This window comes from Clytia hemisphaerica, unplaced genomic scaffold, assembly GCF_902728285.1.
Source record: "Clytia hemisphaerica strain Z4C2 unplaced genomic scaffold, Clytia hemisphaerica genome assembly, whole genome shotgun sequence".
In the NCBI taxonomy this organism is placed as follows: domain Eukaryota; kingdom Metazoa; phylum Cnidaria; class Hydrozoa; order Leptothecata; family Clytiidae; genus Clytia; species Clytia hemisphaerica.
Genome location: NW_027103793.1, coordinates 165,523 through 193,468, shown reverse-complemented (window position 1 = coordinate 193,468; position 27,946 = coordinate 165,523). Strand labels below are relative to the sequence as shown.

Sequence of the window (27,946 nt, the reverse complement as noted above, 5' to 3'; positions counted from 1 at the left end):
GTAAGCACATGTTTTGACGTGTATTGTTCAAAGTATGGGTGAAAATAAATAGAAACAATTTCATGATATTACTGTTATGTTTTGATCTCTTTTTAAATGAAATACTGTAATGGTAGCTTGTAAATGACAAAAATATATAAATGTACAACTGAGTCCTTCTAAACCTGTTTCTGTATCATAAGACAATATATCGTAAACAGAAATCTCAGGGGCCTAGCTCTACTCAGAACGTGCTATATCTTTCATATTCGATACTAGGCTAATTTCAATATGAAAAGATCTCTATTTCGAAAATTGGGTATGATCAGGACCTTACTTCATATGAGCCTCGATGTGAAATATAATGATATATAGTAGAGCTTGGCCAAAAATAGTTTCTTAAAAAATCTTTTAAAAGCAATAAGTGTAATAAACACAAGTATTTAACAACACAACACCTTAAAAATAAACAGATTATGACTTGTGAAGGTTGGAATACATTTTTAGAGCAGTGTTTCTAATCCAGCAGAACACGAGGTGATAAGAAAGGAGATTTCCGAAAAAAAATGTAAAAAGTCTTTTATTTAGGAACAATTGCAAGACAAAATTTGTGTCTTATTTTCGTCTTTTAATTATGTCTTTTGTATTGGACCTTTCATAATAAGCAAGTCATAAAAACCAAAGAAAACACCACATCAACAAAATGAAAAGCATCAAATACTTAATCTCTATCAATATAAAATTCTGTACCTTTTAAACATTATTATAAACTTTGGATTTTTGATAAAATTTCTTATAAAAAAGTTTGCTGTGATTTGACGTTGATCAAGTAGGAGGTATATGGTCTGTAACGGAGAATATCCTTACCAAGGATTCTATGCAATTGCCAGGGATAATCAAACCTAAAACGCAGGTATCAAAAGGTTAAGTATAAAAAATGGGAGTTTCGAGTGTCAACTCATTTTGTTCTACAATATTGTCCCCCAATATTGTGAACAAAGAATGAAATTCTTCTTGGACTAAAACACTACTCACCCACAAGTTTCGCTCCACTATCCAGCTTTGCACGAATGATCTGCATTTTAGAGTAGGGTCCAGGCTGCGCAGACAACAGCGTCTCAATTTTAGTCCACACGCTAAGTACTGAACCACACAAAATGTGACAAGTTCTCTTACGAGTGCCAACTTCGCATTGGAGACCAACTATTTTCCTTTTGCAGTAACCACGCCTGCAAAGCAAAACAAATGAAACTTAAATGAAAGAAAAATTAAAAAGAAAAGGTTTGAAGCTCAATTATATGACAGCCTAGGATGTATACATCAATGACCATCCTGTTATTCCCAAAAAAAGGTTAACAGAGCCAAAAAGTTACTCTCGGATACCTAATAGCCGTCCCCCCGCTAAATAAATTAATAAATAATAAATTTTCACCCAGGACATTCTTATTCTAGCCCCCCCCCCGTTCCCTCTTTTGTCCGAATTCTGCTGTTTTAGCCTCCTTTAAACCCTATTAGCCCCAGGGGGGGGGGGGTAGAATCTACCACGCTGGAGTTCTTTTATGAATATCTCTGAGAAAAATTTTTCAAACGACTTGAAACTTTCTGACTTTTAACGAAATCTTATTAAGAGTACTTGTGCAAAATTTTAGGGTCATAGGTTGTTCAAATCAGGTTTTATGACTTTATTGTGAAACATGACATAAAACCCAGCTAAAACCGCTTAAAACTCCAAATTTAAAAGTGCTGATAACTTCTGAACAATTTATTCAATCATTTTCAAATTTTGACAAGTGATAGGCATTGACAATATAAATTTGAAAAATTGAAAAAAAAAAATTGAAAATGATGACGTCATCATTTATGACGTCATCAAATTTTGAAAATTTTACTCATCTTCAGCATAGATTTTAAGAAAAAGTCTTCATGGAAATTTCAAAACCGGCAATTATGTTAAAGAACAACCTTTTATCTTTTTGAATCTTTAAACAGAATCTAAATATCTTTATTGGTTCGATTGTAATAGACAGTTTAGTAAACCATATATTTGGGCTTTTTTCCGACAGGTGGAAATTTTGTGATGACGTCATCGGCTTTTGAATGACGTCATTAATTTTTTTTTTCTTCCTGGAAATTTGTTTTATGATGGAGAACATCTGTACCAAATTTCATGACCATAGCTCTTCTAGATCAAAAATAATCGAGGGTGGTAGATTCTACCCCCCCCTGGGGATACCAAAGTCAAAAAAGCTTGGGGCCAATAGGGTTAAAAAAAAATTTCCACCCAGGACATTTTTATTCCAGCCCCCCCCCCGGCTATTTTAGAGAGTACATAGCTCTACAGTACTTACCAGTAGGCATGAGTGCAATTATTTTCAGAGTATTCATATTGATCCATCCAAAGAGGTTCTGCGTCCACTGGTGTGCCCTGAATCGAATGGAGAATATATGATAATATCATAATTAACAAGTGATACTTTAATGGACCTACCTGGTTATGCATTTAACACATATGTGATTGATATCTACGTGAGCGTGACCATTAAACAATCATTCAGAACACAAATAGTGACGATCTATTAAAATTAGTCGTTTGTTTCTTATAAAAAAAACGTTTAGAAACCAAAATTTCATGCTCTTGAAATATTCTTTCATATCGTCGCAGTAGAATAAGAGTGCCTTATGTCCATTTTTTGAAAAAAAATTTTTTTACTTACATTTTTTGGGACACAAGGCTGTGCTCTTTTGAATGGTGACTTTAGATTTCTTGGATTTTATCTCATTTGGGAGAAAGCTGTCCAAATTTGGACATAAGGCTTTTTACTTTTACATGTGCTAGAATAAAGTGGACTTAAGCTAATTTAAATGTTATGAATTGATAGATTAAGAATAGATTCTTGATATAAAACGACTAGAAACTTATTATACCTACCTGCTTTTTGTTTATCAGTTTCTTAATTGAAATTGTGGGATTGTTTTCATCACTTTTATTAAGCAATTTATACTTAAGTCCATTTTCCAGTGAAATTTATAGAAGAAAAATGCCTTATGTCCATTTCTGTTGACGAATGCGCGCCATTATGGTACACTCAATGGCGCACTCATTGATTTTTTTTTTCAAAAAATGTGATACACAACTACCAAAAAGGCAGAATTAGTGAAAACAATAAGTCTTCGTCATTAGGCTCAAGCAAATAATGAAAACTTTAAACTCGATTTCTGCAAAACAGTGATTTTGGACATAAAGCACTCTTATTTTACTGCGACGATATTCAAGACTTCGTGAGCAAAAAACATATCTCATCAAAAAATTCAGTAATTTTAAGAACATTGATGTATGCTTGTTATTATTCATAGAATTATATTTCACAGGTCTATCGACCTCTACGAAATAATTTTAGATTTATAAATTGTCTAATTCTTCATCTGTCGTCCAGTCGTCAGAAGATATGGACAGAAGAGAAGACGTTGTTTTGGTCTTTGTCCTAGATTTTCGAACTAGGCGAAGGTTTGTTCTAGGGCTTCCTCTTACATGCCAAACTAATTATTATAATTATTATTAATAGTGGTTCTTATACTTTTTTAGCTGAAAAATTATTTTTTTACCAAAATCTGCTTCAGCCATCTTTTACCTACTTTCATGCAAAAAGTCAGAAAAGAAAAAACAATAATCCAATATTTCAGCATAGTGTCCTCCCCCCCCTGGATTCAGGGGGGAATGGGTTTTGAGGTCAAAAAGACGTATAGGGGGGAAAGAATTTTTTTTGAAGCCAGGGGGGGGGGAAACGAGGGAGGGGGGAATGGAAAATTTTCATTCTAGGCATGGGGGGGAACTCACCAAAATCAATTCAAAATTGAAAAACATCTGGTTTTATGAGATGATATAGCATAATGCTTAGTTTTATTAATATTATGGTTTAGAAACAACCATCCTTTCCATATATTCTTGAATTAGAACTACCTTAGGGAAAACAATAAGCGTTAAGTTCATCAAATTACAGCTTTTTAATTTTATGCTTGAGGGGGGGGGGGACAGAACAGAAAATTTTTGGAGGCAGGGTGGGGAAAAATGAGGGGGGGGAATGGAAAATTTTCATTCTAGGCATGGGGGGGGAAGAGACCCTGAAGGACACTATGTTCAGTCCAAAATACCCTTTTTTTGCTGTTTTTAGCTAAAACGTACCCCAAAGTTTTTTTCCCAAAAATCAGGCTCCGTCACATTCGAGGGTTTATAGTTATGCATCTTTATGCAAAAAATCATAAAGAATGAAAGAGCCAATCTCGAGAAAAGCTAATACCTAAGTTATTGATGATGTGCTTAAAAAAATATCGAATACGGCCAGTTTTTCTATAAAAACACGCCAGCCAAGCAACCAAAATTTCATGTGACTAAACACACATATTCTTTAAAAGTAAGCCCTCGTGAGCAAAAAAAACATCTACCTCATCATCATCATCATCATCCTTCGACCTAGGTCCGAATGGACCTAGGTCGGAAACAAACAATAACCATCCCTCCACAGCTCTCGATCAGCCATTGCAGTGCCCAGTTCCTCAATCTCTAGCCCTGTTTCTCGTTTCAAAGTATCAAGAAAAGTGCGCTTTCTCGAGCGCCTAGTGCCCGCAGGACACCAAAGTAAGATCTCAGACACCATTTCGTTTTTCGCACGGAAACAGTGACCTGATAAAGAGAGCATCCTGCTAGTCAGGACAGAGGAAATTCTTGGGAGTCCATGATATATCTCTTGAAGGGTTGGGTGGTTGCGCCAATCAAGATTCTGGACTCTTTTCAAAAGATTTGTATAGCAGCCATCAAGGCTCTTCAGCATGGTTTTTGTCATGGTCCAAGTCTCCGAGCCATATAGAAGAATGGGCTCGACAAGACTTCTAAAAGTTTGAAGTTTAAGAGCGTTAGACAAATTAGAGTGCCATATCTTGTTTAACTTATTACAAGCTTTCCAAGCTAGACCTTTCCTAATTTTAAAATCGTTTTCAGAGCTGTTAATATGAGAGCCAAGATATTTAAAATCCTTCACAAGTTTGATTGACACCATTCTTGGAAGTTAAAGGGAGAACAATCCCAGAGGAGCTGATAAATTCAGTTTTTCCAGCATTGCAATAAAGACCGACTTGACTGGCCGAAGTTTCAAGTGAGTGAAGAAGACTTTCAAGATTTTGAAATACTCTCAGAAACTAAGGCAAGATCGTCAGCAAAGTCAGATCGGTCAGAAAAAAAGGCCGCGGTTACGCTTGCGCAGGGAACTTTAATTTTGATTCCCTTGTCATTAGATAAGTCAACAGAAATTCTTAAAACATAATCTAAAACAATGATAAAAAGAAGGGAGCTAAGGTGTCACCTTGTAGAACTCCAGCATGAATGTCAAAAATATCAGTGTCTCCGTCAGCTGTAATGACCTTTGCTTTGGTGGACACGTAGAGTGCCCTGATGGCTGAAATGAGTTTCTCTGGAATGCCGTACAATTTGAGAATTTCAAACATTTTTACACGAGATATGGAATCAAAGGCTTTTTTAAAGTCAACAAAGCAAATAAAAGCATCTTTGTTAAGTTTTCGCATTTCTTCCAAAATACGCCTGATGGCTAAAATCTGTGTAAGAGTACTTCTTCCCTTCCGAAAACCATTTTGGTTTTTTTCTTAGAAAGGATCAAGAACTGGAACGATACGTTGTAAAAGAAGTTTGTTGAAGATTTTGGCGGCGATAGGCATATAAGAGTGATGCCTCTGTAGTTGGATGCTAAGGTCAAATCACCCTTTTTTGGAACAGGAATGATACCGCCAGTTAACCAAGCAGAAGGGGGAGTTAGAAACTCAAATGTGTGATTACAAAAAATCGAGAAGCATTTCCATAAAGACGGGATCTTTCCAAAGCAGAGTTGGAATATCATCAAGGCCTGAAGATTTATTATTTGAAAAAAGTTTAACGCAATTTGAAAGTTCAGCAATTGTAAAAGGAGAAGTTGATATGTCAAGCTCATCAAAAATTTGAGTTAAAGGGAGAGCATTAGTATTTAAAATAGGTTGGTTTCCAAGTAAAGTCTTAAAGTGGTTGAGCCAGTTTTCTCTTCTTTTATCTGGTGAGCCACCTTTGAGCTGAATAGAAGGGTGGTCTTTTCGACCTGTTAGATCATTGATCGTTTTCCAAGCGGCCGATTGCTGATGGCTAACATGAAGATTGGAAATTGAGTTTATCTTACCCTGAATAAACATCGATTCAGCGTTAAGGTAGGCATCATCCAGAGCTTTTTGAGCATCAGAGAGGATTTTTGATGTTCTTCTTGTAGGGCGTCGCTGATGTTTTAGTTTGGCCTCTACAAGTGCATTCCGTGCATCAGAAACAAGGTTGTTTTCAAAGAGATATTTCTTTTTTGACTTTTTGTTTCTTTGGTAGAAGAGCAAGACTAACTTCTTTATTAGCTTTAATCAGATTTTTGGTAACTTTTTCTCAATGTCGTCGTCTGCTTGAGCCAATGTATCAAATCTATTTTTCACTTCAATAGTGTAAGTAGTTCGGAGGTCGTGGTTACAATAAACCTGTTGCCAATCGATGGATTTCATTGGGTCAGGTTTAGACTTTTTAGATGATCTAAGGCTAAGAGAAATGCGACAGGAAACAATTCTGTGGTCAGAACCAACAGAAGAAAAAGAAGAATAGGACTGAGCATTGCGAACACTGTTCCTCCATTTGTTTCTTACAATCACATAATCTAACTGAGAGAGGCTTCCTGAAGGGTGTTGGAATGACCAGAGTTTGGAAGCCTTTTTCATAAACATTGTATTTGTTGCTAGTAATTGAAACCGTTGCATGAAGTCAAAGAGTTTGTTACCGTTCCGATTAGTTAATGGGTGGAAAGAGAAGTTAACGTTGTCTAGGCCAAGCTGAGCATTAAAATCACCAGATATCACCAAGAAGTTGTGGGCAGGGGTGTTAAGGACAGCCCTAGAAAGAGAAGAGTAGAATTCATCAACTTCAGATTAATCAGAAACGTTATTGGTGGGGCTATAGCAAGAAATGAATGTTGTTTTCGGATTGCTATTAAATTCGGCGACAATAATACGGCTTGATACTTTTGAAAGTGAAATTAGGTTGTTCGCTGCCTTAGGAGAGAGTAGTAAACCTATGCCCCTATCTACCTCATAAAAAAATTGAGTAATTTGACTAAGAACATTGATGAATGCTTTTTAATAGTGATTATTATAGATAAACATGCGTTTTTTGAGCCAACAAATGTTTTTTGCAAAAATCTGCTTCAGCCATCTTTTACCTATGATGGTACCCTAACTTTCATGCAAAAAATCAGAAAAAATTAATGATCCAATTTTTCAATGTCCAAAAAAACCGTTTTTTAGCCGTTTTTTGGCCCAAATTTGCCCAAAAATCGGGCTCCGTCACATTCGGGGGTTTATTTGTGCAAAAAATCAGAAAAAACTAATTACCCAATATTGAGAAAAGCTAGTAACTAACGAACGAACGAACGAACGAACGAACGAACGAACGAACGAACGAACGAACGAACGAACGAACGAACGAACGAACGAACGAACGAACGAACGAACGAACGAACGAACAACGGTTAAGTTATAGGACCTCCACCGGGGTAGGTCCAAAAAGTACTTCAATAAATTTATTCCGGAAGTCATACCTTAATGGACTTGTCCATTTTAAATATGTTCAGGGGGTGGACGAACCTTTTCAAGCCAAAATATTTCTTGAAAATAAGAGGATACCACTGGAAAGTTGCAAAATTTTGAAAATATGCCCTTGGAAACATTCCTCTTTATACTTTGAACTGAGGATAGACGAGTCTTTTACCCCCTGCAAGTTTCTAAATAACTCTAAACCCCATGGAAATTCTTCTAAGGAGAAACCTAGCGTTTGCATCAGTAACTTGTAAAGAAATATCATCATCGAGTTTACAGAGAGATTCCCACAAGTTTGACTCATCATTATGCATTAAACGACATTTTATTCGTTTGTTTTTGTGCAAAACAAAGCTTTCAAGACCTACCTGGATTCTTTCAGATAGGCACTGTTTTTTATTAAACTCAATCTCCTATTTAAATAAGACTGACCAATCATAAGAAACATATCCTAGTTATAAGGGGTCGTGCGTTTGCATTAGTTACTTGTAAAAAATCATCATCATTGTGTTGCAGAGATATTCCCAAAAGTTTGACTCATCATTGCACATCAAGACAAAAAGTTTTTCTTTCTATCGAAGAGATTTTCAGCTTTAAAATTTGACTTTGTGCATCAGTAACTTGTAAAAAATCATCATCATTGTGTTGCAGAGATATTCCCACAAGTTTGACTCATCATTGAACATCAAGACAAAAACTTTTTCTTTCTATCGAAGAGATTTTCAGCTTTAAAATTTGACTTTGTGCATCAGTAACTTGTAAAATATTATCATCATCAATTTGCAGAGAGATTCCCACAAGTTTGACTCATCATTGCACATCAAGACATAAATTTTTTCTTTCTATCAAAGAGATTTTCAGCTTTAAACTTTGACTTTGTGCATCAGTAACTTGTAAAATATTATCATCATCAATTTGCAGAGAGATTCCCACACGTTTGACTCATCATTGCAAATCAAGACAAAAACTTTTTCTTTCTATCAAAGAGATTTTCAGCTTTAAACTTTGACTTTGTGCATCAGTAACTTGTAAAATATTATCATCATCAATTTGCAGAGAGATTCCCACAAGTTTGACTCATCATCGCACATCAAGACAAAAACTTTTTCTTTCTATCGAAGAGATTTTCAGCTTTAAAATTTGACTTTGTGCATCTGTAACTTGTAAAATATTATCATCATCAATTTGCAGAGAGATTCCCACAAGTTTGACTCATCATTGCACAACAAGACAAAAACTTTTTCTTTCTATCGAAGAGATTTTCAGCTTTAAACTTTGACTTTGTGCATCAGTAACTTGTAAAATATTATCATCATCAATTTGCAGAGAGATTATCACAAGTTTGACTCATCATTGCACATCAAGACAAAAACTTTTTCTTTCTATCGAAGAGATTTTCAGCTTTAAAATTTGACTTTGTGCATCTGTAACTTGTAAAATATTATCATCATCAATTTGCAGAGAGATTCCCACAAGTTTGACTCATCATTGCACATCAAGATGAAAACTTTTTCTTTCTATCAAAGAGATTTTCATCTTTAAAATTTGACTTTGTGCATCAGTAACTTGTAAAATATTATCATCATCAATTTGCAGAGAGATTCCCACAAGTTTGACTCATCATTGCAAATCAAGACAAAAACTTTTTCTTTCTATCAAAGAGATTTTCAGCTTTAAACTTTGACTTTGTGCATCAGTAACTTGTAAAATATTATCATCATCAATTTGCAGAGAGATTCCCACAAGTTTGACTCATCATTGCACATCAAGACAAAAACTTTTTCTTTCTATCGAAGAGATTTTCAGCTTTAAAATTTGACTTTGTGCATCTGTAACTTGTAAAATATTATCATCATCAATTTGCAGAGAGATTCCCACAAGTTTGACTCATCATTGCACATCAAGACAAAAACTTTTTCTTTCTATCAAAGAGATTTTCATCTTTAAAATTTGACTTTGTGCATCAGTAACTTGTAAAATATTATCATCATCAATTTGCAGAGAGATTCCCACACGTTTGACTCATCATTGCAAATCAAGAGAATAACTTTTTCTTTCTATGAAAGAGATTTCAGCTTTAAAATTTGACTTTGTGCATCAGTAACTTGTAAAATATTATCATCATCAATTTGCAGAGAGATTCCCACAAGTTTGACTCATCATTGCAAATCAAGACATAAACTTTTTCTTTCTATCAAAGAGATTTTCAGCTTTAAACTTTGACTTTGTGCATCAGTAACTTGTAAAATATTATCATCATCAATTTGCAGAGAGATTCCCACAAGTTTGACTCATCATTGCACAACCACAAGCAAATATTTCACTTCCATAATACTTCAGACTTTGAAAGTATCTATTGGACTATCTTTATAGGCTTTTGCATACCTTTTTATATTTCTTGTGGATTTCAGATAACGGTTCTGGCTTGGGAATGAGCCCGATGTTTGGTCGATAAATACTGTACCAGCCACTACGTGAACTATTCTTTAGTACAAGTACTGTCGTGTTCTTCCCATTTCGAAGCTGCAAATAAAAGAAACAAAGTAATAATTCCGAAAAGAAACGCGTCATAAAAAAAGGAAAAGCGACAAAAAAGAAAACAGGTCAAAAAGAGAAAATAAAACGAGCTGTCTCTCCAAGCGGCCGTTCAAATCACCTTAATAATATTTTTACCGTCTTGAAACAACGTTCGATCACAGAACTTCCACTGCACTAGGCTTTGTTCAAACTCCAAACGATTTCAGGCAGGGTGTTAGAGAATCATAGCGATAGACTATCACTGATATTACATTCTCACTTGAAAAAATGTGTTTCACTTAACTTAGCAACAGAAGATTTACAGGGTTCAATTTGAATATGAAATGAATTAAGTAAGAAAGATTTATAGGAGTGAAAATCAAAAGGAACTTACTTGGTTTGAAATATAAAATCCTTCGTTTTCATCTTTGGAAAATGCTATCATTTGTTTTGCTTTGTCGAAAGATAATCCACGTTCTATGCTTACCTATAAAAAGAAAATAGTCGGTCCCGTAACGGAGGAACCTGTAACCAAGGAAAGCCGTGACCCTGTCCAAATAAAAAAGTCCAAATGGATATTTTTTTTTAATTGGGGGTGTATGCGCATTTGAAATCCAAAAATAAACAAACATACGGTATGTAGTTCAGCAGTAACTTGACCACTAGATGATGGTACAGTGAACACTTGCGAGTTCGTTTCGCTTACACATTCACCTTGTGCACCAAGATCTAAAATAGGAAGAATATTCAACCAATAAAGCTAAAATGGATGGCATTGGATCTGGTAAAAGTAAGATCTACGATTATCAATATACTTAAGATCTTGCTCAGTACGGGAAGGTTACGAAAGAGGTTATTCAAGTTAAATCAAACGTTCCAGAGCATTTCGCAAAAAAAATATAGAAAATTCTTGATTAAAAAATATTTTTCCTTTGGAAAGAATAGACCTTTTCATAAATTACGTTACGAGCATCACTTGTTTCGTTTTGAAATTATTGGTGATTAACTCCCAGCGGAATTTATTCAAACTACTTCTTATTCATAACAAAAATCATAATCACCCTGGTAATTGCTTGAATCCGAGGCAAGTGATGTTTGTGAAATGAAAAGGTCTTATTTAGCTAGTATTAAATTTAAGTAATGGTTTATATGGTTAGTCTAAAGACAAACCTAAGATTCCTTCATCGAAGCGACCACTTCGTTTAGCTTCTTTGACAATAGTAGATAGAGTTTCGGTGAAATATTGGAATAAGCCATTCTGTAATTCGACCGTCATCCCCAAGATGCGATTCAAAAATCGTGAGATATTCGTATAATCTAGAGAGAAGGTATAACAAATGATACATCGATTAAAATTTATCATTTCAAATAATGTAGGGATAAAAGTTTGGTTGTGTAGAAATCTGATCACTTTTACAAAAACGATGACTGGGCAAAGCCTTGAATTTTTGAAATCCGTTGTCGTGGTAAATTTGGCCACTTTACCTCGTTTTTCTTATCCCTCATAGAATCCCAAAAACGTTTTGTTTACAAACTAGGCTACTTTAAGAAAGAATTTAAACTTTTCGTGTAGGGAATTGAATTGTCACCTTTATCAGCGATTGTATGGATTCCGTTGCTATCTTGGCTGACGAGTCCGATCCCGATAAGGCAACTCTTCACATCTGAATATAGAAGTAACATTGTAGAAATCGAGACCTTATAGGCTTAAAAAACTAAATTGCTAAAATATGCCTAATAAAGGACAGATGAAGATTGTGTACAAAGCTAAGTGTGGATGAGAGAGAAATTTTGAAAAAAAAAATATCTAAATATTAACAAACCGTCCAAGAAATTTCCAGTTTTAGAGTTTTTGATTGTTGGAAGTGGAACAATGGGTTTTTCATGTCCAATCACAGACTTCAGTACAACATCAAGCGCTTGTCTGCCATACTGTAAAATAAGATGTTACCATTTTATTGTCACTAGTAGCTGTAAAAATAAGAGGCAGTCTTTCCATGATTTTAGAAATTATACGTATTTTCTTAACCAGGTCAGTTAGAAGATCAGACGTTATAATTTTACTTGAGTGTCTTTTCCTCAAGAAGGAAGTTAAAAACGTACAATTAATTTAATAAGAATGATGGTACAATGATAAATCATTTAGTGCAAATCAGTTTTGTATTTAATACAAAATTTACCTTTGTATCGAAGTTATATCTACTCAAGTCTCTTGTTTCTGTTGCTCTCCTGTCACCGTGTGTCAATGCACCCTAACGAAAGAAGAAAAAATTACAGTCCATTCATCTGAAACTTCCTATACTTGTAAACTATTCGTAATTGTAAGTAATTAAATTTAGTTAAAGTTAACGGAAAAGACTAAGTCAAAGATGCAAGAAAAATATTTTCAGAAAAGATCATAAAAATATTAAACAATGCAAACAATGAATGGGTTATAGCTTACCAAACTTTCAAGACGTTTTGCAACGATAGAAGCGAACCTTTGCTCTCCAGCTAGCTCAGATATAAGAAACAAGTATTCCGGAGCTGATACTTGATTTGAACGATGACTTCGACCTAATAGTGATACGGAATATTATGTCAATTTGCATTTTCATATCATCAGAACAAACTGATCAGAAGCAAAGTTTGCGTTTATCCAGATTATAAAACGTCATGTGCATAAAAAGTAGCAGTATTGAGTACAACTGAAATTGAAATGAAAATGATGAGACAGGTTGTCTCCTTCGTTTTGGTCAGCCAAAAAGTGAAGCTTACCAAACTGTTGGATGGCTTTATCAGCACTCCACGGTAGCTCAAGTGTGATATGAACACGCCGACGTTGATTCTAAATCAAGTCAACGAGCATTTTTAGACATAGCAAACAAGAAACATTAGATTCTCTGAAATAAATAGTATTGTAAATAAGTCTTTTTAGAGATTCTAAAAAATATATTGACTGGTAATATGAGTCTAAAGAGAGGATTGCACTCCAACTTGAAGAACAATTGCAATTAAAGTATCTAAGGTGTCTAAAAATTCAATTAAAAGCTTTAAAACCTTTTCTCTTCTGTCAGCTTGTAATGAAATACCAGAACTTGCTGCCTCAGATATGACTGCCACAAGCTGAAATGAAAAATATTAAAATAATTTACATTTTCTTGGGTATATTTTTTTCTGATGCATTTTTTATTCTAAAAATTTGAAAGACTGTGATATTGTCTTAAGTGTTAGAACTTAACACAGTTCAGTTATTTTATATTTCGAAATTCGGCCAACTGATTGATCGTTATACCTTTTCAGCGTTCATGAACCTTTTCTTTTCGGCAACATTTAGGACTTCTAAGGGAACATCATCTTTCGTTCTTGCTTCGTATGCATAAGATCCATCTGTTTTTGCCACCACTCGACCCTTTCTACCTGTCATCTGAAACAAGTAAGAGTTTCATTAATTTGAAATGTTCAAAGTTTCAACCTTAAGGCAGCTTAAGGAAAAGAGTTTGTACAGGTTTATCGAAAGCAAATAGATGGGTACCGGGTTGGTCTAAAAAGCAGGGTAGCCAATTGGGGTAGCCAATTGGGCTAGGTTGTGGGGTACCTAAATATTTTACAGACCAGAATAGAAATACCGAAAATGAATGCATAGAACCACATTTTACTGACCAGGGAGCATGAATCTGACTGATACTTAGATTGATCATGTATGATTCCAAAGATAAACAAAGATATAAATTACCACGTGTTAATGCACGAGGAGTAAGAAATAGAGCTTCATTATAATAGAGCTATTTCAAAAGACTTTTTGTACCTATTATAAGCTGCCATATATAAAAATTTTGAAAGGAATTAATTGTTGAAACATCTAAACATGATTTAAATTAAACAATAGATTCAATAACAAAGGATTGTTAATATATGACAAGATTAGAGATCATTTTGCCCAAAAGTCATTCCAAAGCTATTATAATCGAATTGCAGCTTCACGGAAATAACAATTAAAAACATAAATAAAATCTAAATCTAAAATATTAAAAACTGTTTTTGTATATATTTTTTATTCGGGTCTGTAAATTTTCAAACGTAGCCAAGAAGGAAGACAAAATGGCGCCAGGTCTCTTGAGAAGTAACAAAGTTCAGTACCTTTAGAAAAAAGGCTATTATGGCTGAAGTTCGAAAGGAATCTTAAATTTTATTACGTGGCATCATTAACAAGATGTTGTAATAGTTATTTCCACATGAAAACAGGTTTCAGATTTCAAAAGTTTAGGCAAAAAGAGGTACCTCATAACCTAGCCCAATTGGCTACCCTGCTTTTTAGACCAACCCATGGGTACCTCGTGAGGTTTTGCTTTAATTTGCTAGAGTTTGATAGATAAGAGCTTGCTCAAAGCTGCATAAAGTGCAGTGATAAAAATAAGTAAGAAAACGAAACAAACCTCTGCAACATTTTCTGGTCCACCGAGCTCATCAATTAATTCATCAAGGGTGTTTGGGGGAAGATAAGGTGATAGAACCTCCAATTGGTCAATTAAACTATCTTTCATATTTCGACATTTTTCTACTGCACTCATAGTTGACTGTGACCTTCGCAGATTTCCCATGCTGATCATTCGTTGAGAGAGATCCTGCGGTGCACTAACTTTGTTTTGACGGTTTCCTTTCATATGTTCGGTAGATACTGTGAGAGAAGAAGGAATTACAAAAGTGTTTTAAAAGTAATAAAAACAACACTTTATTAAAGCAAGATTTGAAATTATGTTAAATATTCTATAGTATTAAAATTTGGCTTTAGTTAACAGTCAACTTACACGGAATTCCTTTTGGCACACGAAGAGGGCAAGCCATATACACAGTTTTAACGGTTTCAAGTCAGCATATAGCAGTACTAACCAAAAAGCTTAACCAAAACAGGCAAAACTTGACTTTTTCATTACTTCTTTTACAGAACTGTCTTTAACTTAATCAAATTCACAGAGACGTGAAAATCATGTTTATATAGGCTTGTTAAATTTAATTTACCTCCAGGTTGAGAAGAGGAGGGTGGAGTGGGTGTTGCGTTAGCCCATGAGTATTGTCGTCCAAGATTTAAACCTGCTGCTGCTAGGGCATTCGCACTAGGGTCATCTGGAGTTCCTATTCGAGTGAGTTTCAGTTTGTTGATGTTATTGCTTTTCTTTGGCTTCTTTTCTGATGCTGCTTTAAGCCATGATTCTGAGAAGTAAAAATAAGGTTAAGATTTCACCATGAGTGGTTACTCTAAAGACAAGCCTAGTAAAACCTAATGATATTGGCATCTTTTTTCATTATGAAGCAGCCTTACGCTTTCTGAAATTTCTAGTTAAATTAAGTAGAAAAATGTACCTTCATCATCTGAATCTTCTGATGAGTCAGCAAAAGGATTTCGTTCCTCCTGGTCACTATCTTCATTTTCACTGTCTTTATCAGTTGTCGTAAAACGGTCCTCTTTTTCACTGTTATCCTCTGTGCTTGTTTGTGAACCTTCATCAGAATCCGTTGAATCGTCATCTACAATGGGGAAGATGTACAAAATGACTTTTATTTTTTATTTTCTGTGTTTAAACATTAAAACCTTTCTAGGCCTAATAATATATCAGACTATTTTTTATAAGCAGTAATCAGAAGCTGCCTTCTTGAATTATGGTATTCTTATTAGTATTGGGCTATATACAGAAAACAGATAGTCTTCCTTCAGAAAATTAAAGAAAAAAATCTTCCTTCCACAACGTAATCAAAACGTTTCAAATTCCAAGTAAAGTCAAAAATAGAATTGAGTCATCAAAAGGAATTTCCCCTACAGAATCGTAGTTGAAACGTTTTGAGCAACGTATCTGCAACAATAACAAATACTTTCCCTGCAAAAAAAGTAGAGAAAACGTTTTGGACTTCGACTGATATTCACACTTTGGAAAACACCTGCCGCAAGTACTTCATCATCAAGAAATCGTAGCGAAAACGTGACCAAATCGTAGCCAACACGTTTAGAAAAGTGATGAATTAACAAATCTCAAAAAATTAAAAATACCGAAGAAAATCGAGGAAAGGCAGATCACAATCAGAAGGGAAACTGCAAGATGGAGATCTCAATGGGTGGAGCAAGGACCAAGGACGTTTCAAACGAGTCAAGGATTGGAATAGGATGGAAATAAATTAAAAGCAGAAAAAGACAAAATATATTATGTAATTAAATTAATTAAAGAGTTTGAAAAATCAAGAAAAGAATCTAGGAAAAAATAGTAAAAAGTATAAAGCGAACCCCAAAAGTATTCACTTCTCAAGTTATTGTCTGGAACCCTGAAATGTTTGGAAGTTTGGATAGGGTATTTGTTACAGTACTCTTGGAAAATGAGCACTTTTCACCTCAACATCCTCTAGCAGACGGTGTATTGCCTTCTAGAATTTGGTCTGTATCAATAATATTTGTTTTACTTCTACACTAATAGAGAATAAATGAAATCAAATCTTATTAACGTCTTTAAATCTTTTTAAATGATTTTAGATGTAATGGTACCTGAGCTCATGAATTCGACACCGTCGTTTCCTTTCTTCTTTTTGCTTCGTTTTGTTTTCTTCCTCCATTCTGAAAATGAAGTTTGATAATCATGTTTCAAAATCTTATAAAATAATATTACAGACAATATTCATTTATGGAACAAGACACAATGTACAAATTGATTTCTTAATTCAAATTTGTATCCATAGAAATATCCTATCAATGTATTCTATTCTAACCTCTTTTTCTTTTACGTTCTTCATCATTTATGACCTGCTGAGTAGCAAAATGGTTGGGGTTGTTAGTGGTTGGAAAATGTTTGTCAACTAGTGTGCTGAAAACACCCCTAAAAGAATAGATAAATATCAAGGTGTCAATAGAAAATTTTGCGGAGAACAAAACATTATTTTCTGAAAACACTTTAAAACTGATGCTTTGATAGTCAAGTCCGGTGTAAATATTTTCCCTTACTTTGTGGTTGATATGAAGTCATTAAGCTCTCCTCCCAATTCGTCCAATTGATCAAGTGTTCTTGCTTCACCAGTTGATTGCAAACCAAAAATTACACACTAAATTTAAAGTAGAAAATGCATTGTATATATTGATAAAAACGCATTGTGAAAGCCAAAGGCGGCAGACGACAGCTTTCACTACTTTTTTCGTCAAAAAGTCGGACTCAATTTCAAATCGTTAATTTGATCCCTGGCACAATAACAAAGAAAATATACCTTTCCAGTTTGTAATGAATGTTTTGCAATATCCACAGCAGTTTTCACCTTAGCAGCAATGCATAAATACTTGAAGAATCTCTGAAAAGGAAAATCATTGATTTCAAGATTTAGATTAATTGTTGTGTGGGGGTTCTTGTTAAAATTGTAGCATTCAGAGACAGTTTAGACAAAATAGAAAACAATAATTTAGAGGAAAATATTTTGATAATATTGTTCATGTTTTAATGGTAGGATGAAATCTGATAAGACTGACCTGATGTGCAGACCAAAACTGACCCCACATTGTCTTTTTGCCTTTCCCATCCAAGCCAACGAGATCTGAAGCTTTCTCAAACTTCCCTCTTGCATCCAGCCACTAAAAAGATTTAGAACATCAATAAAACAACAAAGTAAATTGTAGTACCCCAGTACTTCTTTGATAATGGCCTTTGTTTATTAAAACTGCAAAACTTGAAATCAACTTTTGAGTTTAACTTGCAGGACAATAATCCTTGCTTGGTAAACAAAAACATCCAACTTTAAAGCTCTGTATTCTGGCACTGTCAGCCTTTTCAATTCAAACGCATTAAATTATGAGTCCTTATCATTACATACCAGTTTTACAGCTGCGTCATACATTTCAATAAAAGAAGCACATAATTTTACTTCTTTGACATCAAAAGTCACTCCTGTAAAGCTCAGCTGTCTTGCTATATACATTCCACGCAACTGAAAAAAAAACAAAAACGTTTCAAGAAAATAATTCAAACCATACCACAGTGACTAAAAGACTTTAACGCAAACAAATCTTAGTTTCAACAAGTCTTATTGGAGATAAACAAACCTTCATATCCATGGCAACCATTTCCATAGCTCCAACACCTCTGAAAACACAAAATGAAGTACTTATAGATACACTAAATAAATCTTAAAACTTGAAGCAATTTGTTCTGATGACACCGTTTTTTTATTATTGACAATACTTTTTACTGCAAAAGAATGACTGAATAAACCAGGAATGAGGATAAGGTTAGAATTTGGAGGAAAATAAATAAAAATGAACAATTTTGAACCTTTTTTCTACAGATAGTAGGAATTCACTGAAATCTCTGAAAGCTGTTCCAGGGCCCCATAAACCCAGTCGATTCATGTAGGCCATATTCTTTGGCTCAGAAGCACCTGTAAGAAAAAGTGCAAAATTGAGTAGGGTGAAAGAAAGCTCAAAGATAACTCAACCTAATACAGACCGAGTTCAGACAAAGTTTCTTAGAAAATCTCCAAAAGTAGAGACTGGGTTTTATATTTGATTATGTTTGTTTCATTGATAAATCAATAGCCAATGGCTGATTCTGAGAAAATTTATTTACCTGTAGCAGAACAATAGACAACTCTAGCTTTGGGGAGTTTATCTTGTAATTTCAAGACTGTTATTCCTGTTTTTGTTGGCTTGGATGAGCCTACAGGCATCAAATTCTTTGCTTTGTGGCATTCATCAAGAATGATTACACCATCAAAGTCTTCTCCACACCAGTGCAATAGCTGTTCAAGTCTTGATTTGAATCTTGCTTTCACTGTGGTTTCACCAATTAAGGCTGAGTAAGTGGAGAATATACAGCCTTTCTTGAATTTTCCATTTGTTTTAGAGGTGATTTTCTCATCGTACTTGAACTGAAAAACAAAATTACAAATAAAAGAAACTTTTATTGAAAACTCCCTTTATGAAAAACAATCATAATATAATAATTATCTTTAAAAACAAGTTTCTTGATACCTTTTACCTTAATCCCATTAATTTCCAAGTGCCTTTTATTTTCAACCCTAGTCATTATTTTCAGGACTGCTGCTAACTAAGAGCCAGTATGTAGACATGCTTAAAACAAAATAAATTTTTAACCTAAAAGTGAATTTAGTTTTAAACATTTACTTAGATTAGAAACACTTACATAGATTACAACTAGAAATTTATCCAAGATATAAAAAATGAATTATGCCTTACTTTATTAAGAGCAACAACTTTGGCGTGACATCCAACATCTTGTAAATCTCTAATTGCATCAAATCTCAAATCGTTTGACACACTCAACCTAAGTTGTCCAAAATTATATACATTAAAACAACATTGGGCAATTAATAGAAAATTTGTATCATGGTAAGTTGCTGGTAAGAAAATAGAAAATGGTAAAGGAGATAAACTATCTTCCTTAGATAATTGGATAGTCAGTCCAAGGTGCTGACAGGGTGCTCATAGAAAGTGTCTACTGTATAGCTGTACGAATGGGCAAAATAAAAATAGAAACAGGCAACCTTACCATATTGAGCGTTTTCTTCCTCTGAGATAATTTTCATAGATAATTCCTGCAACTGTTCTTCCTTTTCCCACACCAGCACCATCACCTACACAAAAAATGTTTCAAATAAAAAGAAGATAGGTAGAGATGTTGTTAGTATTCACGCCTTTGCCTTATCACAGAGAAAGTTTTAAGGTAAAAGTGGCTTCGAGTCATTTGAATCTGCATACTTTAATTAGAAAAAGATAGAGAAATAAGAAGTCTTACCAATCAAAAACCCAGCTCTTTTTCCATCAGGGAAAAGTTTCTCATGTTGCTGAGATGAGTAGACAATAGACTCAAGTTGAAGCGCAGAAAGTTTTCTTTCATCAATTATATCTGTTGGTAACATCAGGCTGTACCACACATCAGGGGGAGCAACACTTGCCATGGAGCTAAAGTCAATAAAATAATATTATATTCAATTTTGATCAGTGAGAAGGGCTCTACAGTAGTATCTAAATAACAGAGAAGAGACTAAAGGATATGTATTGTAAATAAGTTTAACAAAGCTAGAGAAGACTGTCAAATCAATATAATTACTGTCGTACAGCTAACCTCACTGGGCTCAACTTCAGTGTTTTTAAATAATTTGTCGGCCCAATTGTAAAATTGTAACCAATTTCAACCAAATCAGACCATTTTTGAAGTTTCTAGCCTGCCCCAAAGTTGTGAGGCTAAAAATTATGACCACACCTTCAAAAGTTTTAAAATATTTTGAAAATATAAAAAAACCCTTTGTCAAAGGATCAAGTGTGCAAAATTATAATTCTGATCAAATCCAATCATTTTTTATTAAGTCTCCAGCCTTCCCCAAAGTTTTTAGCCTTGTTTTGGTGCTAAATGCTCATGGCCACGCCCTTAAAAATGGAAATTTTCAAAAAATGAAAAAAATATCCCCAGGAACAATGTGCTAAAATTCAGCCAAATCCGACCATTTTTGTACATACATACATTGTCAGATTCTAGCTCAACTGGAGTTGAGAATACATACCTAGTTTCAACAACAGGATCGGGATGTGTGTAGCCAACATGAACTTTCAAAGGCATGTAATCTGCAAATGTATCTGTATGAATCAACTGCTGGTCTGGATCGTCATCATCATCTTCGTAATCATTGCTTGATGAAATCTGTTTAAAGAATTTTTCAAACAAATATATGTTTCAAAGAAAATGCAGTGCTTCTTCTCATATTTTGATTTACCTGTGAGTGATATCTGTACTCTATTATTTGAATTTCAGTCATATGTTTTGTTTGCAAAGAAGTTGTAAACTTTTTAATAAAAAAATTAACTTACAATATTTGGAGAAAGGCTTCGTTTGTTTAAAGTGGACAGCTCTCTATGAAAAGAAGAAATAATATTTTAATACAGGGTGCGCCACAAAAAAGTTTCTCTCTTTAAAACTAATTTTCTAGAAATCCAAAAATTTTAAAAGAAAAATTTCTATTTCATTGGAAAGAAGAAAGATAAACTTAGATTTTGATGGGTCATTTATTAAATTTGATTCATTAGATCAAAATGTTATCCTCAATTGAATAAAAAATTTAAAACACATAAATTTTGAAACTGAAAGGCCGAAAGGGTTTAAAATCGTCATCGAAATCACTTTAATTTACTTTTACCGAAATTTTCCTCCGATTTTTGGTTTTAGATTGGATAAAGTCTATGTAAGGCCGGATATATCTCGAAAGCCATATTTGATGGATTTTTATGAATTTTGCCAGATTTTTTGGCCTTTTTGAGCAAATGTTCCTCCTTGTATTGAAATTCAACCTTCCTTTACATAACAAAAGGTCATTTAGACAGCTAATTATCATTTTTAATGACTGAAACGAAAATACTGATGTATCATGTAATCATGCTTCTGTTTAATTTGATAGGTCGATTTTTAACGTTTTTGAGCACTTTCTGAAGGTAAATTTTCTATTCAATTGAGCATAACTTTTGATCTAATGAATCGAATTTAATAAATGACCCATCAAAATTTAAATTTATTTTTCTTCTTTCCAATGAAATAGGAATGGTTCTTCAAAAATTTTTAGATTTCTAGAAAATTAGTTTTAAAGAGAGAAACTTTTTTGTGGCGCACCCGGTATAGGTTGGAATTTTTATTAGAAAAGTGTAATGGCTGTCTTGGATCTCCCTCTCACTGTGAGAGGTCAAATCTTTGCATCACCCACCTATACTGGTGCAGCCTTGGATAGGCTACCGTAACTCAGTCTAATGCCAACATCCATCTTCTAATTTTGACACCCTTCTTTGCATATAGGTAATGGAAAGGTATAATTCAAATGAAACATAAAAAAATTGAAGGATTCAAAAACGAAATCAAAGCCTGCACTACTGGGTCAGAAACCGTTCGATTCGGACACACAAACGCTTTTCCATGCGTGACGAACGGGTTAACCGTACGCAAAGAGTGCTTTTCTGTTTGCCGCGAATGCTTTTAAAGAATTATTCAAAAAACCTTAACTACCGTAACTAGGTCTAATGCCAACATCCATCTTCTAATTTTGACACCCTTCTTTGCATATAGGTAATGGAAAGGTATAATTCAAATGAAACATAAAAAATTGAAGGATTCAAAAACGAAATCAAAGCCTCTGTGAGTGAGAATATAACGAAAAGGCAGGACGAAGAAATAAACCATTTGAAAGCACTCCACAAGACGTCAATGTTATGGTCAACGAAATGAAAGAAACTATCAACACCAGAATAACCACGCTTGAAAAGAAGATTGAAAGCATCATTGAAAAGAAAGAAGAGGAAAGACCACCAATGAGCTACGCTAAAATCACATCCAAACACATCGAGAAAAACATTGGAGATGCGATTCGAAAAGAAAAGCAGGATGAGCAGCTGATTCAATCGACAGCACGCAACCTATTTTTCATGGGATTGATGAATCGACAGATGAATCTGAAGCAGAAACAAAAATCGAGGATGAAGAATTTATCCATGACAAAATTATCGGTCAGCGGCTCCATTGAGGAATATAAAGATTACCGAGACGCAGCGGATCGGGAAATTTGCGAAAGAAAGAGAAGATAAAACGAAATACCGACCGATCAAAGTCACTTTTATGAACGAAGAGGAAAAGAGCACAGTGTTGCAAGCAATAACAAAAGAAAAAGGCTTTCCTTACTGAGTGACAGAGGATTTGACCAAAAATGAAAGAAAAATAATCAAAGAATGGTGTAAGGAAGCTGAAAAAATGAATGCTAAAATCAAGGAGACAACACAAAATGGAAAGTCTGGGGGAGCCCGCGAAAAAAAAATTTTTTTTATTTAAAAAAGATCATTGTAAAAAGTACAAATAGTTTATAGAAGCCCATTGTGTCTTCACGGTGGCCTGCAAACCTGTAAAGCAATATTGTTATTATTATATATTTTTTTATATTTGATTTATTAATAGTAAGATAGATCTTTTGAAATTACTTTAGGCGTACAAACTTTCGCGATTTTCGCGAATTTTGGCCCTTTTCGCAAAAGTAAATGTCTTTAAAAATTCTAGGAAGGGCCATTCGCGAAAGTTTATGGTCGCGAAAAATTCTTGACAAAATAGAAAATCTGTAGAACTTCAAACTTTGAATAAAATGTAACTTTTATGGCACCTTTTAGCCTGCTAAAAGACTAATAAGTCAAAGGACAAATGTTTCAATCCAATACGAGAAGTATTTGTCCCTCTAAGCCATTTTTTCACGTGAAAATTCTCAATTTTACGTCTTAATTCGCGAAAGTTTATGCCCGCGAAAAATATTTTTCCGTTAAGTTCGCGAAAGTAAATGTCTTGAATTTCGCGATCTTTCGTCCTCGCGAAAGTTTCTGCTCGCGAAAGTTTGTACGCCTTAAGTAGCTGAACAACCGGCCCCAGAGTCTCAGTCAGATCATCTAGGCCCCCTCCATTAATCTAGGTCCCCCAAATATTTTGGTAATTTTAGCCCCCAGGTTTTTGAATGCCAAAATATTTCTTAGCCCCCCCCCCCCAAAGTAAAGGGGGAGGCTGAAGCTATGAGTATCAAAACAAATTTGTTGTCAAAGTGATTTAAAAGTAAGTGAAAATACAGTCCAGATAATATCAACAATCCCATGTTTTGACCAATCATTCCAAGTTAAACCTGTTGACAGCAAATATGCATTTCTTGTCTGTTTTAGTCTATTTTACAATAGGCCCAATTCATAGTCGTTAGGATGATGTGGCAGTCTATTAAATACTGTAGATTCATCCAATATTGACACCCCTCCTTTAAAGTTGACACCGGATCTGTAAAATAATCAAAACAAACCTTGAATGAAATTCTTGGTATCATTCTTATCAAACAAGTTCATCCATCAAACTAGAAGTTCCAGGAAGTTCAGTAAACATTGCAATCCTTTCAATCAAAAAACAGCCAAATTATAAGCAATTTTTACGCAACACATGAAACGCATGCAAACTTTCTCGTAACTTTCTTGTGTCCATCATTAAAATTTTACAACTTTATTATGCTTCAAGTCACGTGATTAAAAAATAATTCACGCGCTTAACCTGGTTTCCCCTTCCTTATTTATAAAAAACACACACTCTAGGGGCTAAGAGACTGCATGCCGTGATGGCCAGTATGGTGGTCACATTAAGTTCAAAAGGAAACCGGGTTCTTTTCATTATTTTCGGTTTATGGTAAATAAAAAGGTCTACTAAAAAATTCCTCGCGTGGATAACGTTGTTTTGATTTGGCTATCTTCGTTGAAAGCATGCTAATTAGTTTTTTAGTGACTAAATTGTTAAAGTTTTCCTTTCGAAAAAAACCCACTTCACATTTCTTTCATATCAACAATCTGTGACGTGATAGGGAGAGTACAATTTAGTGATTGATTGATAACTTTGGTATGTATTTGTTTATGTTAGATTTTTTATTTCGAAGACCAGCCTACAGCTATGTCGAAATAACAAGATGCATGTCAACATTAGACGACTCTACGGTAACAAATTACCCCATGATATCAGGGTGATTAAAAAAAACCGCACCCTTAGATTTTTTGACGTAACTTTATTTTCATTCATCCTATTAGTATTGCTTTGAAGTTTCACAGGCTTTTTCCTTCGTAAATAAAAAAGTTTTTGTGTGAGATTTGAATGTTATAGCTTGTATATTTATTAAGAATCAGAAGTTTGAAGAAAAAGTACCAGTTTGACAAGTGAACAGGGATTTTTATTTTGACGTCAAAAATGGAGAAGTTCAAGTCTTTCAGTTGAATGGGAAATGAATGAAAATGAATGAAAGTGAACCATAACATCAAATCAAAAAGCTAAAGAATACTTGGTCTTTATAATGGTTTTTCTCACATGTAGCCTCTTGTAACATCTGCAATGCATCGAGATTTATTCTTTCACGATGTCATGCCAATCCTCTCTTAAAAACCAATTGATTGCGTTGTCCAAGATTAAATAAAGGAATTTTTATCTGGAGTCTAGGTTTGCTAACAAAAGGCATGTGAAGCCAAAAATTGGCTTTGAACACCCGCCTCTTTCCAGATCAGTACTCTAGGGTGCCTAATAAATGTACAGACCAAAATAAACGTACAGGGGGTAAATAAAATTTGAATTAATAAACGTAAAGGCTGAATAAACGTACAGGCGAGAAATCAATCTACCAATTTTTCAAAAGTAGAGTTCGAATCAAACGCTCAAATTTATAGCAAAACTTTGAATTTACTCGTGTAACATTAGAAATCTCCCACAATACGTTTGAATGTAGTTAACAGCTGTTCTACACGTCTTACTTGAACAAAAAATAACAAATTTTTTCCAGTATGAATGGGGCGATATTGGGTCAAAATAAATAAACGTACAGGAGGAAATAAACGTACAGGCAGGAAAATTCATCAAAATAAATAAACGTACAGGTCCTAATAAGGTGCGTACAGGTGGGAAATTTGACACAAAAAAATAAACATACATGTACGTTTATTAGCCACCCAAGAGTAAATAATCAGTAAAGATCGCTGTTAACGTGTTTCCACCCACTTCTGGTAGAGTACAAAATTTGATCTTTTTAGCCAAAAATCTTGATTTTTCCTGTACTAACTTAAATATATAGGCTTACAGTAGCTCTCTGTCATTGTAAAACCTTTCAGGGCACCCCTGGGGACTCTATAAACACATTATTATGCTCCAATCATAAACGTACAGGGGGTAAATAAAATTTGAATTAATAAACGTACAGGCTGAATAAACGTACAGGCGAGAAATCAATCTACCAATTTTTCAAAAGTAGAGTTCGAATCAAACGCTCAAATTTATAGCAAAACTTTGAATTTACTCGTGTAACATTAGAAATCTCCCACAATACGTTTGAATTACAAGAATTGTATTTTCTTTTTTGACGTCAGAAAAGGAAGGGTTTGTTCATTTATGAAAACTGTACTTTTTCTTCAAACTGTCATATTTTAAGAAATATCTGAGCTATAAACCTCAAATTTCACATGCAGGCTTCAAATCTACTAGGGTATGAGTGTTGAAGATTTCATGGTGATAAACAGGATTTAATTATCTTATCCCTAGGTTAAAAAGGCGTAAAAGACAAATCAATTATATGACATTATCATTGACAAAATTCATGCTGGAGTATACTTAGGGATCTTTGACAAAAAACTTTTGAATTTTTTATCGGCATTGGGCCGATAAGGGGGTGAGGGGTCCAACTACATACTGATAAAAAAACAAGTATTGAGACAAAAATCCTTTCAGCCAATTTCTTTTTTCAAAATAGCTTTGATAAAAAACTCTTTTTTCATTGGCCAGCGAGCTGCCTTTTCCTTCAAAATGTTGCGACTTCATCCCGTCATTTTAACTTTCGTTTTGACTAACAATATCAATGCGGGTATGAACAAACTCAATGCTGGTGCACAAATAGACAAAAATTCAACGATGACGGGTGGGAAAGCGATGGCAGATTGGAGGAAATTGTGTTTTTGAAGATGTAAAAGTTGGATTTGAAAAATTTTGGCCGATAAGCCGATAAGAGCAAGGGAGGGGAGGGAGTCTGAAGCTTATCGGCCCAATGCCCCTTAATCAAAAGACCGTCACATTCTCCCAAATGACCATTGGGTCTGGAACTGACAGAAATCATGAGTTTCTTACTTAACTGTGCTGGACAAAGTTGGATGAGATGGTTTGATATTTGCTGATAGAGCTTTCTTCATCAAGAATTGCTTCTCACGGTAAGTCAAATTAGGAGAAGCAAGAACATGCTGTATTGATAATTTCTTTTTTTCGTCTTCACTTAGGACTTTGCTGGTTGTTACTTTAGCTTTTAAACCTGTATTGATTAGTGTTCCTTGGATACTCTTTTCTGGTAGATTCTTAATAATAGAAGAGCAAGTTTTTCCTTTTGTTGTTCCTCCAATTGAGGTTGTTTTGACAACTATTTGTTTAGCTGGTGTGGGGTTTGCCAGAGTCACTGAATTAGCATTACTTTTTACGAGTTTCCGAACAACATTAATGCTTGAGAGTTTCGTCTTTGTTCCATTTGCATTTTTAATACTTATAACTGGTTGAGTTGAGTTTATTTTAGGAAATTTTGAAGTTATACTGATTAACTTTCTGCTTTCTAAAGTTGAAGTTATCTTTCCTCCGGCAGGAGATTTCTTTGCATTATTGTGTTCAGAAAATGATGATGTTAATATACTAAGAGGTGAGGGAACAGGAGCTGGAGAGCTGGGTCTTGAATCCTCATCATCCGACTGAAATTTTAGCAAAAAATCAAGAACATCTTCCTGCTTTTTACTATTATCAGCAAGTTTCCCAGAATCTGTCGAAGAAGATGCACTATTATTTGCTGGCCCGGGATCTTGAAGAAGATTAAGAAGTTCAGTTACATCTTCAGTATCATCTTTCAAAAAATCATTCGTCTCTAAGCTACCAGTAGGTATGTCAACGGAAATAGTTTCATTGTTTGTTGCAGGTTCCACAGATCTTGCACTTGGGGCACTTTCAACATCTTGATCCTCCAAAAAAGAAAGGTTTAAACCACTTTGACCAAGTGCAGCTGATAGAATATCGTCCATAGTAACTATACATCTAAAAATTATAACCTCAACCGTAATCAAAACACTGCCAAATAAATTTGATTTGAAAGCAATTTTGCTTTCCTACTTTCGGTGGCTCACTCACGTTGTATTTCATTTTGTAATGTCAGGCCTTCGATCTCGCTCGGATTTTAACGCATGCGCTTTGAAAATTTGCAAAGCTCATCAATTTTTGTTGTGATGGCGTGACGAAGC

The 27,946-nt window shown here is 34.4% G+C and overlaps 1 protein-coding gene across 1 annotated transcript; it reads right to left on the bottom strand.

Annotated features, from left to right (window-relative positions):
* Window positions 1-68: 68 nt before the first annotated feature.
* LOC136806261 (protein strawberry notch homolog 1-like) lies at window positions 69-27,856 on the bottom strand. Its single transcript, XM_067062816.1, has 32 exons — window positions 26,805-27,856; window positions 20,978-21,020; window positions 20,674-20,810; window positions 19,908-20,074; window positions 19,662-19,746; window positions 19,349-19,436; window positions 18,720-19,020; window positions 18,426-18,531; window positions 18,197-18,236; window positions 17,968-18,081; window positions 17,627-17,728; window positions 17,371-17,451; window positions 17,114-17,211; window positions 16,882-16,988; window positions 16,661-16,729; window positions 15,493-15,657; window positions 15,151-15,342; window positions 14,568-14,809; window positions 13,427-13,558; window positions 13,192-13,257; window positions 12,910-12,979; window positions 12,596-12,708; window positions 12,333-12,404; window positions 11,976-12,084; window positions 11,742-11,816; window positions 11,323-11,469; window positions 10,787-10,881; window positions 10,547-10,639; window positions 10,021-10,158; window positions 2,328-2,404; window positions 1,015-1,208; window positions 69-881 (listed from the first exon to the last, which is right to left on the bottom strand). The coding sequence occupies exons 1-32, from the start codon at window positions 27,728-27,730 to the stop codon at window positions 805-807; spliced, it is 4,521 nt and encodes a 1,506-aa protein (XP_066918917.1). The 5' UTR covers window positions 27,731-27,856; the 3' UTR covers window positions 69-804.
* Between the last annotated feature and the right edge of the window lie 90 nt (window positions 27,857-27,946).